Source organism: Podospora pseudoanserina, chromosome 1 (assembly GCF_035222485.1).
Source record: "Podospora pseudoanserina strain CBS 124.78 chromosome 1, whole genome shotgun sequence".
Classification (NCBI taxonomy): Eukaryota; Fungi; Ascomycota; class Sordariomycetes; order Sordariales; family Podosporaceae; genus Podospora; species Podospora pseudoanserina.
This window is the reverse complement of record NC_085920.1, coordinates 6,338,623-6,357,580: the sequence shown is the minus strand read 5'-3', so window position 1 is coordinate 6,357,580 and position 18,958 is coordinate 6,338,623. Positions and strand designations below refer to the sequence as shown.

Sequence of the window (18,958 nt, the reverse complement as noted above, 5' to 3'; positions counted from 1 at the left end):
TACGACAATGTTTTGAGGCCCGTGAGCCATACCTAGAAGCCCCTATTTCTGACGCGAATAGGATGAGACTACTTCGACACCTCGGGTCTAGAACGAGGAAAGAGTTTGGCCCTGGCGGACGACTAGCTGAGCTTCCCGCCTCTTGCACCAGCTGTATCCAATAGCACAGGACAAATCAATATTCTCTTTGTTCTCATGTCTCCTTTGCCTTGACCCCCTTGGCTCGTTCTCTAAGTGCAGGGCACGTGACACCGCGCAGACCTAGCGTTTTGCTCCCCTCGCAGTGGCGGACATTTTACGCCACCCCTCCAACACTCGTCGCGTTCTCAGCGTGTTGCACTTTTGCCAACTCCGATCGACTTTGCCTTCTCCCCCCTCCCCACGGCCCAGTCGACAAAATGGCTCCCGCAAGAATATCAAAAGCCAAGTCAAAGACGGCGGCGACACCGAAGCCGAAATTGAAGCAAAAAACGATCACACCGAATAAAGCGCCTGGGGCGCGGATGAAGGTGCAACCTGTGACGAAAGGGCCGAAGGTGACGACGAAGCCGAATGCGAGCATTTTGAGTTATTTTAAGAAGACGGAGGATGAGGACTTGTTTATTGGGGGTTGAAGGGGGGGAAGGGGGGGGTAGGGGGGGAGAGAAGAGGACGAGGAAGATATGTACGGGGCGGATGATTACGTCAAGAGGCCCGTGGAGGAGGAGGGGGAGGGGGGAGATATAATGAGAATGGGGGGTCGGTTAAGAAGAGGAGGTTGAGTTTCGGTTTGCAGGAGGGTGGGGAGGAATCGAGGGCGGTTTCAGTGGATGTCGAGTCGACGACAGTCAAAAAGGAGCAGAACGAGCCGAGGAAGCCACCTGCGAAGAAGAAGGTTCCAAATCCTTTTTTGGACGACTCCTCCTCTGACGAGGACGGGGATGAAAACGAAACGAGCAATGATGACGACTCGACGACTCCATCAAGGGTGAGACCTACCCTTGCGTCTGCAGACCCCGCAGAAAATGTTTGCGAGACTACTACCGGCGACAGACTTACCAACGGGACCAGGATAACAGATAGGGATGACGAAGATCAAGATCAAGAAGTAAAGGGCAAGGTGCCGCTGCTGCGACATGAGACCTCCGGAGCGAATTTGACATCGAATGAAGGACCTGCAGAAGAGGAGCCAATCGATGAGTTAGGCGAAGAGGAATTCGACGAGGATTTCACCGGCGAAGAACTCCAAGCTATGCGGGACATGGAAGAGCAAGCCATGCTGGAGGGTTATGAAGAGTTTGGTATGGACAGACGTACTGATGAAGAGATGATGGAAGCATGTCCAATATGCGGGGGCAGTTTGGCGGGTGCGTCAGAGCAGGTGGCTTCGGAGCATGTCAATGCCTGTCTGGATGGGAATCCGACGCCGCTACCGCAGCCCAAGCCACCAGCGGCACTCGAAGAGAATAAAGAGATCGATGGTGCTGAGGTGGGAAAGAGGTTTGCAAAAGCGGCTGTGCCTAGACCAGGACAGGCGAATCCTATCAGTTTCGGTGAGAAGACTTCACCTGGCAGCTCGGGCTCAGCATTTGCTAAGCTCATGTCTGGACATGCTGAGGATACCGCTTGGGCAGCGGCTGCTGCGGCAGAGAACGCCTCGAGAGGAATGCCGGCGTATAAGCGGACTTGTCCGTTTTACAAGATTATGCCTGGGTTCTCGATTTGTGTTGATGCCTTCAGGTATGGTGCTGTGGAGGGCTGCAAGGCCTACTTTCTCAGTCACTTTCACAGTGATCACTACATTGGCCTCACGGCGAACTGGACTCACGGCCCGATTTATTGCAGCAAAGTAACGGGGTCACTCGTCAAGACACAGCTAAAGACAGCAGCTAAATATGTCGTTGAGCTTGAGTTTGACAAAACCGTTCCAGTCCCGCACACAAAGGGGGTCACAGTAACAATGATCCCCGCCAACCATTGCCCCGGTAGCTCTCTATTCTTGTTTGAGAAGGCCATGGGAGGAGGCAAGACACATCGGATCTTGCACTGTGGGGATTTCCGAGCCTGTCAAGCTCACCTTGAGCACCCTCAGCTCAGCCCAGAGACAATTGACGCCGTAACAGGCAAGACAAAGCACCAGAAAATTGACGTCTGTTATCTAGACACCACCTATCTCAACCCAAAATACTCCTTCCCTCCGCAAAAAGACGTCATCGCCACCTGCGCAGAGATGTCGTCCCTCCTCAACCAAGCCCTCATCTCCAACGACGACAAAGAATGGGACTCCCTCCTCCGTCGCCGAGAAGGCGGCGCCCCATCCACCTCAGTCAGCAAGTTCTTCACCACCACCACAAATGACCCCCCGCCACCACCTTCTAAACCACCTACCCCCACTGCCCCCCTGAACGCATTCACCGCCCTCTCAGGCAACCCCCAACCCTCCCAGAGAAACCGCCTCCTCATCCTTTGCGGCACCTACTCCATAGGCAAAGAGCGCATCTGCGTCGGCATCGCCCTCGCTCTCGAATCCAAAATCTACGCCTCACCTTACAAACTCAAAATCGTGAACCAACTCGACGACCCAGAGCTCATCTCCCTCCTTACTCCCAACCCCCAAGAGGCGCAAGTCCATCTCGCCTCGCTGTCTGACCTCAACAAGGAGAATCTCATCTCTTACCTCGAGGAAAATCGCCGGTTTGGATTCTCCCGGATTGTAGGGTTCAAGCCCTCGGGGTGGAACTACCGCCCCCCGAGTTTGAAGAGCCTAAACATCAAGGCGGATATGGCCCCGGGTAGCGTACCGATGGAACAGCTCTTGTATGGAAAGGCGTGGAGGAGCAGGTTTCGCAAGGCGGATTTGATACCCATGAGGGGAAGCACCAAAGAGGGAGTGTTATTGGGGGTGCCGTATAGCGAGCATTCTAGCTTTAGGGAGTTGGCGATTTTTGTGATGGGTTTGAGGATCGGGAGGGTGGTGCCGACAGTGAATGTGGGGAGCGAACAGAGCAGGAAACGGATGAAGGGGTGGATTGATCGGTGGATTGTGGAGAGGGGGAGGTTAAAGGGCGGACGGCTCGAGGTGAAGGAGGGTGTAGATGGGAGAGAGGAGGAGGAGGAGGAGGAGGAGGGGGTGGTGTATTGGTGATTGTTTTGACTGGGATATGAAGAGGTCGGGATATAGGGGGATGGGTGAAGAGTCCAGCGTAGTTTAGTCATAGCATTATGTAACAGTTGAAACAAAATATGAAGACTTACGATGTAATAAAATAGTGTTAAGTAAAAAGAAGGCCAAGCCGGTGGGGGAGCAGGCTCAAAAAGCAAAAGAAGATGGGAACTGTGAGGCTCGAACTCACGACCTCAGGATAACTCTGGTGTTAAGACAGCCAGATCATACTTGCAATCGTATGAGACCTGCGCTCTTCCAACTGAGCCAAGCTCCCTGTTGATGTGTTGGAATGAGTTGGTGGATAAGCGGCTAATATGCAAGTCTTTCTTGACCCCACACATGACTCAACCTCATGCGATCGAAAGTCTTGGATTTGGCTTTGGGGTGAGGGGAAGACAATAGTAACTTCACAATTGAGAGCACGATTGTTGATGAATGGGTAAAGAAAACATGGGCACACAGTGCTGGCTTTGTTGAAGAGGTGACAGTGGGGAAATGACATGCAAAGGTTGCGAAGATACACACACGCTTCAAAGTTATGGGGAATTAAACGCACTTATTTTATTCCACATTCTGCATGACCCTTCATCCTCCTCTCGGTGTCAATGTTTTTACCACCAAGATACTCTTGACCCATTTGCAATAATAATAATAGCTTGGGCAATTTCCACCTCTCCTCTTCTTCCCGTGAATAAGATCCAATCCCTCTCTGAGATGCAAGGACAACAAATACACCACTTGTCTTTTGCGCACCTCCCCTTTCGTCATGGCTGTTAGTGCCATACTTTTTATGCCACGAGTAGCTTTGGCTTTTCTACCTTCTTCTTCGTTTCACCTCCCCGCGCCGTTTCTAGCAGTCTCCTCACTTAGCCTTCACAGCTTGGTTTGCCGCCTCTGTTTTTTTTTTTTTTTCGATCATCAGCACCCTTATCGTCAGGCAGAAGCTGGGCAAGATGTAGCATACCTCTCCTCGTAGCATCCTCCAGCAAGTCAATATCCACCGACTGAGAAGGCAGATGGACATATCTCACGACCGAGCCTCTGATAAAGACATTCTTGACAGCGCTCTACATCTCCTTTGTCAGCTGACTCTCCATTGCAAGAGATAACTGGTATGACGGGCGTCGTACCAAGTGAGGATACTTGAGCTCATCCACCACCTGGATGTTGTCGAGCTTGATGTTGAGGTATTGGTCGACACTCTTGAGGACGCCGCGGATGCGGATGTCGTTTTTGAGCTCGACGGTCACCTCGTGGTCGATGAGGGTTTTGAAGAAGCTTTTCAGGTAAATGTTAGCATTCGGGTAATCGGGTATGGGATGAGGATGGTGTGGTGGTCGGGAATGAGGGGAGGCCCTGTGTTTGGGATGCCTTATTGCTGCATTTGTCTGGGTCATGATGGTGACTCTCTTGATGGATGAGAGTTTTGATGCGGTTTTGTGATTTCCCCCCCTCCCTTCCCGTCATTCACACTTCACTTCCCTCCCCAAATTCATGAAAACACACCCCAGAACGTCGATGCCTGAAAGCCAAGAGGGGCAAATGCATACCTGAAGAAGAGCATGTTTCTTGATAGTTATGTTTCGTCGAATAATTCGCGCGATATGCAAGTCTTTCGTCGTTGAAGCTGTCGTTCAATTTCCCGGTTTATGCCTCCTGTCGTCTCTCTTGCGTTGGGACTGATGGGTGAATGAGCAGCAACAGCGAGGTGCGGCTCCCAAGCTGTCAGTTTTGCCCCACATTTCTCTTTTCCCGGTGATGGGTGTTGTTGCTGCCTGATAGGTTAGGCGCACAATTGGCAAGAGTCAGTGGGTAGGTTGCTCACCAGCGCTCACCCAACCCAGCACCACCATCTGACAACCGATCTAATCTAATCTTCTCGAAGCAATCCCATATCTTCTGTGACCCTCTACCATTTGGACAAGGGTAGACCAAAAACCTCCGACCGACCACTCACCTTCCTCTCTTCCCCCTTGAAATGCATATCCATCAAATCGGCTGACCGCCCACTCCACCCCGGGGGGGCCCAATCCACAACACGAGCAAACCCCCTTCAAATCACGACGCCATGCAGGAGGATATATCACTCTCTGATCCAATAAGGAGGCACATGCAATATATCTCTTGAATCTTATAGATCGGAGCTAGCAAAAATAAGCTTCTCTGCACAATTTGCTTGGTTCACTGTTTCTTTTACGAGAGTCAAGATCCGACCTAGCCAGAGGACTGGCTGTTGGTACATTGTCTACAGCATCAAAGGTAAAGACGGCATAAACGCATCGCGATTCCGAACCAAAACAGGCCCGAAACTGAGCTAACTGTGCCATACTCCTAAATTCCGTTCCTCTTTCGAAAGACTCCATGTGTACGTACTCGTCAAGTTTTTTTAATCCCCCCAGGCTTCTCTGGGTAACCCGACCCGCAAACCCACAAACCTCTAATCGAGGCAAAAGAAAACGAAAAGGTATCCGCTTCAAGTGATATGATGAAATCAAAACAACACAAAGTAAATCACAGATATAGAGTACGCTGAAAAGAAGGTATAAGTGTGTGTGTATGTGTTGCGAACATAAAGTAACAAAAAGGCGCGGGCGCAATGTTGCGAAGAAAAAAAAAAAAAAAAAAAAAGGGGGTATCCCGTCGTGACCCATTTCATAAAATATTTGTGCAGTCTTTCCTTTCCATTCCAGATGATTTCAGAGAATAGGAAAAAAGTGAAAACACCGGTATTCCCATTCTCCTGTCCTGCCTCTCCCCGACCCGTCCCACACCCCGTGAGTTTCCCACCGACCGAGACCGAACGCTATGCTTTGGTTTGCTGCTGTGAGGCGAAGTGTATTCGAAGAGTAAAAAGAGGAAACAGGAAGGACTAAAAGGCCCCATCGGTGTGTCGATGCAAAAGCGCTTATAAAACACCCCAATAAGAAAAATAAAATAAAAAGGAAGTATCGTTGCCCAATCTGAAGAAGGATCAAGTGTAAAACACACGACATCACCCCCCCTTCCCCCCCAAGACTCCTACTCCTCGCCAAAAAACAGAACCAGTCCGGTTGTTTGCTCACGCAATCCTAATATTTCGAGTAAACAAGAGTAGGTTGGCTGTCATAACATCATGACCTTTCTTTCAACATAAGAAAATACTGGGTATAGAGTGGGAAACGCATCCCGTCTTTTTTTCTCTTTCGCCCACGCCAAATAAAAACGCCACCACTCCCCTATCACTCCTCGTCTTCTTCATCTTCGGGAGTCAAGTTGGCTCTTTTCGCTTTTTTGGCCGCAGGCGCAGAGCCTCCGTCTGATTTTCTTTTCGAGGCACCCGTGGATGTCTTTGTCGCCGTGTCCTCGAACTTGGTCTCGACACCATTTGCCTTGTCCTTTTCCATCTGGGCTACTTCGTCGGCTGTCAGGAACCGCCCACCGGGTCCACGGGGCCTCCGCATGGCATGATTGTGCCTAGACTCGTGGAGGTAAGGTCTGCGGCCCTTGCTGGTAAGACGCAGCGCTTCCTCTAACCTTTGCCGGGCTACTCTGCGCTTCAGGATCCGGTGGAATTGCTTGGCATTGACATACAATGGCGACTCCTCAACGGCTCCGGAAGCGATTTCGGGGGACTGTGGCGGGGGCATCTGCTGCGCCGCAGTCATCGGGGGCGGGATGGTAGAGCGTGGACCGGCATGGTTGAGCATGGCTGGCGCATTGGGAACACCCGGGCTGTTAACCTGGCTGAGTCGTCTTTGCTGCGGCATGCTGTTCATCTGCTGAGGCGAACGAGGGCCTGTCCTGCCATCCTTCTTGGGGTTAACACCAGACATCCTTGGCGACTGCTGCAGACTTGGGTCCGAGGACATGTAGGGATATGACGATCCAGAAGCAGCAGCAGTGGCGGCCATGGCAGCTGCTTGGATCCCCGGCACAGCATATTGCATGTTGTGCTGGGGCATGGCATACTGAGTTTGATACATGTTGTGGGTTTGCGTGGGCGAGGGCTGTTGATGCTGAGATGGGAGTATCGGGGATGTTTGAACTCCGTGAGCTGGAGAGGTGATGCTGTTGCCGCCTGCAGAGCTCGGGTAACCTGTCTGAATATGTGGTTGCGAATGCGCGCTTTGTGGTTGTTGTTGATATTGTGCGTATTCCATCATCCTGTGAGTATGTGCCGACGAGAAGCCGAGACGAATCGCAACAAATCGCGATAATCAGTAGCGCAGGGACAGAAGGAATCCGATTATAGTGGGGCGGTATGAGAGAGTAGAGGTGTCGGTTGCGCTGTGAAAGGTTGGTTTACCACTCGGGTTGATGCCAAAAGTCGTTCAAGGCCGGTGATAGAGAAGCCAGGCCCTTGATCTATTTGGGCTCACTGTGTGGGTTAAAGCTCCAAAGTCACTCTGTACCTGTGGATTGGGCTGGATGTGCACCCAATCTATTGGGAGTGATGCGTTGGCACTCGATTAAAAGGTAGGGGTGCCGTGCAATTGGTTGCACCACAGCATATGCAGGCTGATGTAGTCGCGGGGCAAAACTTGGGTGGCTCAGTCCAAGGCCTCTCGGGAGATGGCGTGGGTGAGCGCAGCCACGTGAGAACGCTTTCTGCGATGCTGTGATGGTGAGCCTGGGGAAATTCCCGACTCGCGCGGCCCAACGGTCTGAACAACAAGAGACAGGTAGCTTGTCAACGGGAGCACGACGCAGCGTTGGTGCAGGCTCTCAGTCTACCAAATCAAAAATGTTAGTGCTGGGGGTCTTTGCTAGAAGGCATATAAGTGAGAGGCCAAGATGATTCGACGGGAGGAGGGCGCCTGAGTGGTGGTCAAGTCTCGCTTTTTGGCGCCTTGGGCCAGTGCCAGTCTGATGCGCTGGCATGCATGACGGAATATGCACGACCCAAGGGCCCACCTTGCCAACCAACTCAGCGCGCTCCCAAAGCCCAGCAAGGGTTATCAGCGCCAGAGAGGAAGGGGTGAAGGAACGGTAGGGGAATCCCAGGCAGGAGAGAGAGATGCTGCAAGCCTTTGGGCTGGGAAGCAGAGGGCTGGTGGTAAAGGGAAGGCTAACCCCCATGTCATTACCCCTCTCCAAACACCCTCCATCTCCTGAACTTCGATCTACCTCTTCTGTCCAGGGCGGTGGTGTGTTTCAAAAAGAGTTGACAAGGAAGGCAAACAGGTAACATCAATGAAGATATTGACCGGCTGTCTAAACTTAGACAGGTCTTTGACCCTACCGAGCTACGGTGATTACGTGTGTATGTGTGTGTGTGTGTGTGCCAGAATTTGAGGGGTTCCGGCGTGCCGTCCGTTGCCAGCCAGACCGGATCGATCATGAGTGACACTGGGATAAGACAGTGAAGAAAGAGGCGTGTACATACCGGTCAAATCCAACGATTTCGTTGGGTGTCGGATGAGCAAGCTACTGTGTCGGCTGTCCGAACTGGCAAATGTGTCAGTTTTCAGAGTTTCATTTTGAAGCAAAAAGAAAGAAAAGTGCGAGAGACAGGAGCAGCTTTGGGGTCACGCGAAGGTAAAGAATGAAGCACCTTGCTGCCCTGCCAGGAGAGATATCGACGGTGTGGTATGCAGCTGCGGGAAGACCAAAGCGCCGTCCGACGGGAAGAAAGGGAAGCCCCGCGAACTAACACACCGGAACGGCATCGTGGTAGGTCCAAGATGAACTTACAGTTGCTTGATAGGTAGTTTCACAGGCTGCACTCCGCTTCGGCAGCAACCAAGATTGCAGCTGTCGCAGCTAGTGGTAAGAACCGCGATGGACCTGAAGGGGAGCGTCGTTGATTGAACGCCTGGGGGATCCGGGTTAATTGGGCTCCGCAGATAGGAATTATCACGGGACTTCGCGACGGCCAATGGTGGGCGTGATCACGACGACGACGACGGTGATAGGTCTCCTGTGACAGATGGTGTTGATTTCAGTTCCTGGACTCATTCGGAGGCGCAAGCTGATTTGCTCGTGTTAGTTGCTAGGTCCTGGGTGCCTTTTTGCGCTCGATCGATGACTGGCTGCAAAACAGAAAACTAAGAAACTGGGCTGGGAACTCTGGGTGGGGACCAGACGATCTTGCGTTCCCCAAAACAAAAAAAAAAAAATCGATCCCAAGCGATGGCCTGTGGCAAGTGTGTGAGTGGGCTTTTGCCTCTTTCAAGCAGGGGGACAGGGCCGGTTCCGATGACCCGCCATCCTCATCCTGTTCTCCCCGGGGGGGGGGTCTGATGCGTGCAAGACTCGCTTGACTGCCTTGACGGGGGGGCTGGGCTGCGCATTGCATCACAACCTAACAGGACGATCTTCTGACAGCCAGGACCAGGGGAAGCCATTGTGCACCAGCTTGGCACTACAATGCGGGATGGGAAGGGAAAGGATGGGATTGGGCCATGAGTATGGGATGTTGTGGTGGAAATGCACACTGCTTTTCCATGGTAGCGACACGAGCCGATGAAGGCCATGAAACAACCTCAGAAAGAATGACAAAACGTACTGTGGGAGGTCAGTTGCAGGGCTGAGCTGCGCCTCTTGACTCTTTGCGCGCAAGGCAATGGGCACGGGATATATGTAGAGACGTGGAGGAATCGGCAGGCTGCAAAGCGCCGGCTTTCTGGCGGGCGACCGGGCGGTCACCGGCGGGTTGGTGCTTGGTGGCCCCGGGGCGTTTGCACCACGGGCGGTGCGCGGGGTATCCGTACGGGAAGGGAACGCGATTTAGACTTTGGGAGCCAGGTTGCGGCTCTCTCTTCTTTGACAGCTTATTGGGCTGTCTCCGTATTGGCTTTTGCGGTCGAGGGCGGCCGTTGATTTGATAGAAATTTTGGGTTCGTCGGATTGGCTTGGATTGGCTTTTCCCACCCTCACTGGAACGCTTGACAAGTGGAGAGGATGATTGGGTGGTTGATTGGTTGTGCGAGGGAAAGGAAGGAGAGACGAGGGAGAGCCGAAAGATGATTTGAGGGCGCGGTCAGAGTTCTTTAACTGCAGGATTTGGTTGGATGAATCAGCTCGCAAAGTGGGGCGGCCCGCAGCCCATTTTGCTGTGGCTGGCGGGGTGCTCCTCACTTGAAAGAGGGGTCCAGCTCCGAACGGGGAAGAGGGGCGTTGAAGCAGGAAGGTACCTCGTAACTTTGCCGGGCTGCCTTGCGACCTTGGATGTTGTTGTATTGTTCCATTGTCCCGTACAAAAAATCAAAAATCAACGAAGGATTGGGCGCGACCGCCGACGCGTCGATTCCATGAGACCACCGTACTTCGACGTGTACTGTGTAGAGCCTTGCCTGGCTGGCCTTGCACGACAGCGGTTGAACCCGACGAGGTACGGACGGCGCAGTATCAAGGTCCCAAACATCAAGCAGCAATCCGGTCCGTTTCGACTTCGCTCGACTCTTGCTCTGCTGCTCTCTTTGAACTGCGGATGACGTGACGCAAGCGGTGGGCGGCCCGTCAAGCGAGACACCACTGTCAGCCACGGCAGGCCAGCTGTGGACACAGAGCGATGCCGCGGAACTGTTCTTCGAATATTAATCTGCAGTACCTTATTTCCCCAGACTGAGAGCTTCAAGAGAGGGTCCTCGGCTTCGGATACGATACGCCAGCATATTCGGATAACGGGCCAGCCGGACTATCACAGGGAACAGCACTTCTCTAATGCGTGTCCTCGTCATCGGCAGCTGGTGAGGCAGACCGGTGACGGCACCCAAAGTCGACAAATGTCTTGTGAGGTTCAAGACAGCTCGGAACTGGCCAAGCTATACCAGGCTGGGACCAGCAGGTGATGGGTGTTTTGGGCTCTGACCAGCGATCGGCATGACGGAGATTCACTCACTCGTAAGACCTAGACGCCGTGAACCTGTAAGTCAACTCTCCCAGCTTCGATTGTACACACACTGCTGTGTTGTTCGACAAGACTATATTTAGTCCAAGCAACGTCACATAAGAAATTCGGTCTTTCTCCAGGCCTTGCGGGAGCACGGAGGGGGCCTAGCTGGACAGGCTGTCAATTGTTGTCAAGCATCGACTAATAAACACCCGTCAGTCCGTGCACGAGATGCCAATGTCTTATCTCGATCCAAGCGAGAGGCTTCATGGAAAACAACAGAGGCTCCAGACTTCATGATGGCACGCTCCCACGCACTTGGGAACTGACAGCACCGGATTAGGCAAACATGCAGTCAAGATGGGAAAGCTTGGCCCGCAGCGAAAGGCGCCAGCCCAAGGAGCCGGGGATGCAGGGAGCGGCGCCAGATGGAGGCGTGACGAGGCCACTGGCGGCCAACGCATCGCGGGTTGAGAAAAAGGCAAGACGCTCGGCGCTCCAACCACCAAGCCCAAAAGTCGGTGTGGGCCAGTGATGGATATGGCCTTGTCACGGCTCCACTTTGCCTGCCGTCTTCGCATCTCGGTGCTGGAACAAACAGCCCGGCACCCACCGACATCAACATCAAAGTTCCATGAAACGAGAATGAGCGGTCCGAAGCCAACCGGGAAGTGGTTTGTCATGACATTGAAGATCGAGCCCCTCCATCAGATCACCATCACACATCCACGGAATTCCCATGCGGGTTTTTGCAGCTTCTCATGATATTATCTCATCAGTTTTCATCGTCGCTTCCTACACTACCCCTCCCCCCGCAGTGCCGGGTGGAACGCAACGCTGCGCCGTAGGTTCGGTATAGTTCCGCTGCGAAAAGGTTGACCGAGCCCTTCCCACCCCAGGCCTGGCAAATCACTGGGCCGTGAACGAAGAGAACATGGTTTTCTGCACTTACTCGATGGTCTTATTAATAACGTCGGCAATGAGGGTTGCTCTTACAGAATAAGAAAAGAGGCATATATCGCAAACACGAAGGGATCGTATACTCGATGCAGGGCTCCCACACCCAATCTTCCGCATGAATCCTTAAACCGAATCCGATCAGGTGACGACACAATGTATCATCAAACGCAAGATGTGTTGTCTCTTCTGGCTGGATGTGGTGTGGGAGCCTTCTCTTGCTTGTTCTTGTTGAAGATTTGAGGAGAGCCTGCAGCTGCGCCACTTTCTCGCAGCTCTCTCTCGGCTGCTGGCGGATCTTTCTCTTGCGCGTCACGGAAGTGAGCAGACACGCTGGCTTGGCGTGGGCAAAAGAGGCGGTGCATGCGACCAGACACAGCCTCTCACAACAGAGAGTAGATGAGTCGGTTGGACAAGAATGGCTCACAAAGTTGTGTGCTGACTGGTTAGAAATCACCCGTAACGGGCGATTTTCCCTCGTGTTTCAGGAATTTTACTGGGCTTCTTCGTTTCTGAGGGACGAATCGCGGAACTTCTTGGTGAACATGAACAACAAATCACGCGAAAGCTGTCACTCCCCTCCATCTTCTTCGGTCATGTCCACCTCCCCCTCCATCTATCCCGTGCCCCCAACCACCTACCACTGTTCCGGGATAGGAAGGCGCTCTCGCTCGCTTCTATCCAGCTGTACCGTGTTTCAAGAAAAAAGGAATGATGAAAGACCTGCATCATGGAAGTTCCAATCTGTAGGTCTGTCAGCATTCTCCCAAAAGTTCCTTTTCCATTTGGCAGTTGGGTGAATTTTCTCACTCTCTCCGAGCCCTATCGGTTTCATCCTACAGTACCAGTCACACACTCACACCAGCGGGTCATTCTCAAGTTCATAGAAGAGTTCTTGGAAGACGACCACGCCACAACCCCCCGGTCAAATTTTGTAAATGTGTAATGTCGCGCTTGACCAGATTCACAACCCCCGTGGGCAAGCCTGTTTCTCATCTCCCACAGGGCGCGTAGAAATTACCACCATGATGATGATATCGCTTCTTCTTCTCTGCCGCGATAACTCGAAACACACAGACGCTGTGATGCCGGTAATGCAATTTCGCTTTTCACATCTTGATAATGTTTTCTGCTTGCACCCCTTCAATCTGATACCGCGCCTTGGTCTTGATATGGGTCGGGTCGCGTGGCGTATCGCGAGGAGAAGTTCCTTGAGCGCAACGGAATGAGGGGCCTTTGAGAACACACTCGACTGATGGACGGACCTTCAAGGTCGGGAGCAGGTTGCACAAAGGCAACGGGCTGATTACCCCGGATTTCTTACACCCTCGGAACTACTTTCATGTCTCGCTTGCTACGTAGGCTTTAGTACTTTGCTTCTTCTCGACTGCTGAAACAATACCGGAACTCTACCCGATGGGGATGGTGGTGATGCCGATGGAAGGTGGGTAACATCTTCGGAGGGCTGTGGTTTTTGTGTGTGTGTGTGTGCGTGTGTGTTTTGCGTGATATCTGATTACTTCTTTTCTTATCTTGCTCTTTTTGGCATACCACAACATATAGAATGTGGCTTGGCGGAGTCTGTATGTAATGTATGTAAGACGCCGGAGCTGAGGACGAAGAGCTCGGAGGCTGGCATAGCATGGCATCACTTGACCCTTTCTGTGCAGCTATTGCCATGGGTTTGTGTTGGCCGGCTTGTCGGTATGACTCCTGTTCTATCCATTTCTGCCTGTCCATCAGTCGACCCGTGACTCTAGGTCTTGGGCTTCACAAGAACCTTACATCACGAATGTTGATAACCCAACGTCAAGCCTCACTCTCATCGTCAAAAGGAAAGCCTTTCCACATCCAGTAATAAGCTCCCTCCATTATGGTTCCCCGCAACGGGGGGCGTCTGAAAAGCTGCTGCTTTCCGTGTAGCGAATAGAAGTGTAGAGGATGATCGTTGGGCTCTCATTCGACAGCGAGAGCGGGGAGATATCTTGGTTTCCACGTTTTAAGGTGCCTTTTGTAACCGTAAACAGGGGGAGGTACTCCGGGGGATTGGCAATGTCAGATGTTTGTTATTTGAAGAGGGGATACTGGGGAGATTATTGGTTGGAGTGTCAGAGTGGGTTATCAGATTGGTCCTGGCACCTCCTGACCATATCGACAGTTCGGGATTGTTTACGTCCTTGACGACGAAAAGACAAGGAAACGGGGAGGTTGGGGTCAAACATGGGAGGTATTGTAAAGGGCCAGATCTATCTTCTTACATCTTCCCGTTAGAGCTTACCTGGAAGCCTTGTGGTGGTGTTGGCTTATCGTATTGGTTGGACAGGATGAGTCCAGCAGGACCAGCCATTGATGAGCTGTGGAAATCCATTTTGTTCCAGAACATGACTATCGTTCTTGGGCTCAGATGAGGCTGAAGGGAATTCTTGCGCGGTCCATTCCATGGTTCACAACTGTGAAGGGCAATGAAGGTTGACGGCGGAACGACGATGTCGGCTTCATTTCGGGCTGATGATGAGATGATCCTGCTTGGCTTATTCTTACCTGGTGTACTACTTCCGCCCGGTTCAGTTACCAAACTGTTACGGCATCACCGGGTGATATGCTCGTTCTACCTCCACTGTGACTTAAGCGTAGCTTGTGATGATCCGATGTCATGGGATGGAGAGATGATCGAGGCCCGGCGGCTGAGCTGCCACCGAGTCTAACATCGCAGCGTGCTGTCTCCTCCGCATGACGAGACGGAGACGGTAGAGCAAGATGAACAGCTGGAATTGCAAGCCCCAAGTGGCAAGTCTGCTTCTGGCTTCGCGCCCATAATGACACAAATGGATAGGTCCTGATTGTGAGCCCCTGTTGTGGAATCGTCATTCAACGGATGTTCACCCTCCATGACATGGATGCCAACTACCTGAGTTGCTGTCCACGCAATGCCCTGTTGTGGAATTGGAGAGTTTTACCAGGCTATGAGCTTTGGTGTTGATGTGGTTTGACTGCCGATCAGAGCTCTGTGACGATTGGGCATCATTGCCTTGCTGCCCAATCAACTCACACAGCGGAAACGCATTGAGAACACAAGATGGGGCATGATAGGGTCTGCTCAAACGCCACTTCGAACTGGTTTTGTCAGAGGGTAAGGCTGGCAGGCATCCTTCAAGGTCGACTGAGTGGTCCCTCAAAAGATGAGTAGGAATTGGGTGGTCGGTGGGCTTTGTCAGCGAATAGCTGCCATCACGTTATGATATACTGGGCAATGAGAGGAGGTAGAATTGCTAGACACACGGAGCTCGATCAGAACCATGTAATCATCCATAGCTCCCGTCTCTACGCATGGAGATACGGTTCTGTGGGCACGTAGCTCCTGCTTGGTAAGGGAAAGGGCTCGGGTCGGTGCTGCGCTTGATCTGGAAGGTAGAGCAAAAGAAAATCCTGCACTGCAAGAGTCAGGGCCTTCCAATGTTGATGATGAAAGAGCGACCTGTCAAAGTGCAAGCTCGAGGCTTTATCAACACCTTTTAAAAACTTGACTGAGGAAGGCGCTCCTCTCCCGTGCCTGGCCTTCTTTGCCTGGATTCTTCCCAAACTCAATGAGGGCAGGAACCGCTTACTATATTCACGCTCAATTTGTTTACTTGTCTTTTGGTCGGCTTGTCGGCAGTTATCGAAACTTCTCGGCCAGGAGTTGTTAAACCAGCCGCTACTGCAAACAGGCATGTACGCTCAAGTCCACAATATTGCGCCTCCTGGGAAGCCGTTTCTAACTTCAAGAGATACTGCTCGAGCAACCGAGCTGCCGCCTTCAAGTTCTCCTCGATGCCAGCCCGTACCACGACATCGACTTAACCGATCTGTTCCTACAAACTCCTTGTTCCGCGCGGTGACCCAGCCGATAATATTGGATGTCACAACACCGGCCAAGTCCGACACTACCTTACGCCCCTTTGTCTTTCAGACAATGGGTCTGACCCTCGCCGAGGGTGTCGCACAACAATCAGTGCTCCTCCTGAGTCAAGAATGGAATCAAGCAGGCATACACACAATTAGCAAGGACCAATCCTACCCGGGACGACCGGGGTCTGAAGTGATACTGCGCCTTGTGCATGAACTACTGCCAGGTTACCTTATGGCAAGGCCTCTGGAGGCATATGTCAAAGGCACAGGACAAGCGGTCAGGGTCATTGTGATGCTGGGCTGCATCATGTTGGGAACACCTCCGCTCAGAACAGTCATGAGCACCCATCACCATGGGTCAAATGTGAGGTTAAACCGCAGAGTTCTCGGCCGATGAGCGGATGGTGTCGCTCACCTACATAGCAAAGGGTATCAGGTGGGCCTGGCCATTCTGATGGTCCCCTTCGAGAGGAAAGTGAGGCGCTCGTAACGCCAGCAGGATCCAGCAACATACAGGCTTGCACAGAGAAGGAGCGAGCGCACATAAGTGGCGTGTGTCGAGCATAGTCGTTGGTCGAAGCCATGAATGTTGGGAAACCATAGTTGTTCACAAGCGAAGAGGACCGCAACCCTAGTCTAAATTGCAACCGAGTCTCGATAACAGGTGTTTCTGTCCAAGGAGAGCGGTGTATCTTGCGTAGCTGGCTCCTGTTTCAAGAGCGTCAACTACTTGACGGGGTATATCAAGCACTTGGTGTGAGTCCCATGCTTTTTCCTGCTCACACTCAACTCAATGTTCGAAGGTCACATCAGCAAAGACGGATGGAAATGCACCGAGCGTCATGACACAGGCCTACAATGGAGACCCCCTCGGAGAAAAATACCGGCACCATCGGTATCACTGGCATGGCGTAACCACCTGGTCAGCGATGTCGAACAGGGTGGTTCACGCGGCTACCCGCATCCTCCTTGAACTTGGAAAGCTGCTGGAAAGTCAATAGCGGCTACGCTTTCGATCTAACAGGGAAACCAACAGTGTCCATTACATCCTGCCAACCAATTCTAGTTCAAGTTCGGTGTTTGGACTCGCCATGCCCACCATCTTCTCAGTCCATGAGCGGGAGTAATGGTGTGCCCGAAGCATACCCTCAAGAAAAAAGAAGGACGACGGGAGCCGCTGGCACCAGAAACCGCTTCAAGGATCCAAAGGTTGTCCAGACCCTCCATGAGGCCCAGTTGCCAAAGGGTTGCCGGAGGAGCAGGCGCGCGCTCTGTCGAGGTTATATTCGCAGGGACAAGGTAGCACCAAGACCTTTGACTGCTGATCCAATAGCTTCACTAGAGTCAACGGCGAAGGATACGTACCAGCTCTCAGTCTCTGATACACCAACCAACAGACATATTCTAGACAGCTTTTGCGACTGTAAGCGCGTTTACAGTCGCGCGCCGCCGGTTGGCCTGGAGAAAGGCAGGTCCACAAGGTGGTCAGAGAAAGATTAAGCGCGGCTTCTATATCGAAATCTCAGAAGAGCCGCCAGTTGGCCATCGGGAAATGGTGAATCATGACGGGAAACCTCGTGGCGCGCGCTCCATCGAGCATACAGCACGTAGCATTCTCAGATGGGGGTCGTAGTCTCTACTAGGCGGCTATTGGAAAACAAAGGCTGATTCGCGCATACATATACGGATTTGGCTCCCGCTACATCCAAAGATGAGTCCTTGTGTTCCTGTCCAACATACTTAGCATATGCCTTCGTACCCTTCACAAACGATACCACCTTTGGAGCATCGATACATCAGACCTCGGCGCCATCAGGACCATATTCCACCCCTCACGGTAGATCTGCTGATCTGGCGCTTCACTCTATCGAATAGTTGTCGTTATCGGTCCGGTACTACTTAGAGGAAGAGGCCCACGATAACTGTCGTCTGGATACTCATTGCCATTGCTGTGGTTGACGTCGTTCTGGTAAGCGGCAAGTTCTGACCAATCACAAACGACTGGGCTAAGAATACAACTTTAGCGCCCATCCCTGCTGCAGGTTCCAGTTGTTTTGACCAATCACACGCGGTCTTTCGAACCTCCAGGCGGTTGAGTCCCGACGCCATCACGATCTTCTTCTGGTGCTTCTTCTTTTCCCTCCGCAGACGCTCAACTGCCAAGTGGATTTTGGGGGCTCGGGCTGATCAGACGAGCTGTTTCTGTGAGTTTTACCCAGCTGTTGCTTCCAGTGCCCGTAAAGCAACAAATTAGCCCCCCAAAAGGAGTAACCGCTGACTGCCTTTGGCCCCCTTCAAGTAGATAGTTTTCCGACCCAAAGACGCATCACATATTGCCCTCTCCTGCTTTTCAGTTTCAGTTCGTGTCTGCCTACCTTTCATCCGCACTCAGAAGGTGAGCAGAGTTTTCCTTCCTAGATATCTCTCTCTCTCTCTCTTTCCATCGTCGAGGCGCGGACGAGAAACACAGCACACAGAGGGCACACGGACATTCACCTGCAACCCTGTCACACCAAAGCATATCCCACATTTCAGCACATCACTGCCGCCCCGGCCCCTGTCCAACTCGTCGCTTCTCGCTTGTCAAAGGAAGCCCCACTCTGACCGGCCCCTAATTTGGCGCTGCTTTAAGCAACTATCACATTGGGCTGGTCCAACAGCAGTGCTTGTTCACTCACCTCACCTTTTTTCCCATTCTCTGAGCTTTTGCCTTCTGTCCTGGTGCTTTACACCACGATTCTGCCGGAAGGATACACAAAACGACAACTTCCCGGATCATCACTGGCTAACACGTTGTGTCTTGTTTGTTATTCAGACCAATCCAATCAACCCTACTCTCAACACGCACCCCACCAGGCCTCATCGCGGGCCGGCCTACCTGAACAAACGAATAACAGTGGCTCTTGCCTAGCTCCCGCCGACCTGTGAGCCGGGAAGCCCAAAAGACAGCCCCCGAGTCCCCAGACCACTGCTCTGGGATTCAAATATACAGGGGTACAACTCCTAAACACCTGCGCGGGGGGAGCTGCTCTTAGCGCCTGCTGTTTCGAGGGCGGACCCTCGTCCGTTTGACCCTCCCCCGGCTCGCCTCACCGTCTTCATATACTAGGCATTTGCCTGCCCACCCTCCTGCACCCTTTCTGCACCTCCGATTT

The 18,958-nt window shown here is 52.4% G+C and overlaps 5 protein-coding genes and 1 non-coding gene across 6 annotated transcripts; 2 read left to right on the top strand and 4 right to left on the bottom strand.

Annotated features, from left to right (window-relative positions):
* Positions 1-1,231: 1,231 nt before the first annotated feature.
* Positions 1,232-3,124, top strand: pso2 (DNA cross-link repair protein PSO2/SNM1; the record flags this gene model as incomplete). The annotated part of the gene is made up of 1 exon (XM_062943058.1): positions 1,232-3,124. The coding sequence occupies one exon, from the start codon at positions 1,232-1,234 to the stop codon at positions 3,122-3,124; it is 1,893 nt and encodes a 630-aa protein (XP_062806114.1).
* A 183-nt stretch (positions 3,125-3,307) lies between these two features.
* Positions 3,308-3,419, bottom strand: QC764_0021310. Its single transcript has one exon. It is a non-coding gene; the product is annotated as a tRNA-Met (tRNA).
* Positions 3,420-3,669: 250 nt separating this feature from the next.
* LSM2 (U6 snRNA-associated Sm-like protein LSm2) lies at positions 3,670-4,709 on the bottom strand (the record flags this gene model as incomplete). The annotated part of the gene is made up of 4 exons (XM_062943057.1): positions 3,670-4,039; positions 4,110-4,212; positions 4,276-4,423; positions 4,696-4,709. The coding sequence occupies 4 exons, from the start codon at positions 4,707-4,709 to the stop codon at positions 4,008-4,010; spliced, it is 297 nt and encodes a 98-aa protein (XP_062806113.1). The 3' UTR covers positions 3,670-4,007.
* A 1,654-nt stretch (positions 4,710-6,363) lies between these two features.
* HAP2 (Transcriptional activator) lies at positions 6,364-7,287 on the bottom strand (the record flags this gene model as incomplete). Its single annotated transcript, XM_062943056.1, has 1 exon — positions 6,364-7,287. The coding sequence occupies one exon, from the start codon at positions 7,285-7,287 to the stop codon at positions 6,364-6,366; it is 924 nt and encodes a 307-aa protein (XP_062806112.1).
* A 527-nt stretch (positions 7,288-7,814) lies between these two features.
* On the bottom strand, positions 7,815-10,314 carry QC764_0021280 (uncharacterized protein; the record flags this gene model as incomplete). Its single annotated transcript, XM_062940061.1, has 3 exons — positions 7,815-7,854; positions 9,715-10,010; positions 10,261-10,314. The coding sequence occupies 3 exons, from the start codon at positions 10,312-10,314 to the stop codon at positions 7,815-7,817; spliced, it is 390 nt and encodes a 129-aa protein (XP_062806111.1).
* Positions 10,315-17,550: 7,236 nt separating this feature from the next.
* Positions 17,551-18,714, top strand: QC764_0021270 (uncharacterized protein; the record flags this gene model as incomplete). Its single annotated transcript, XM_062940060.1, has 3 exons — positions 17,551-17,640; positions 17,707-17,772; positions 18,619-18,714. The coding sequence occupies 3 exons, from the start codon at positions 17,551-17,553 to the stop codon at positions 18,712-18,714; spliced, it is 252 nt and encodes an 83-aa protein (XP_062806110.1).
* Positions 18,715-18,958: the final 244 nt, after the last annotated feature.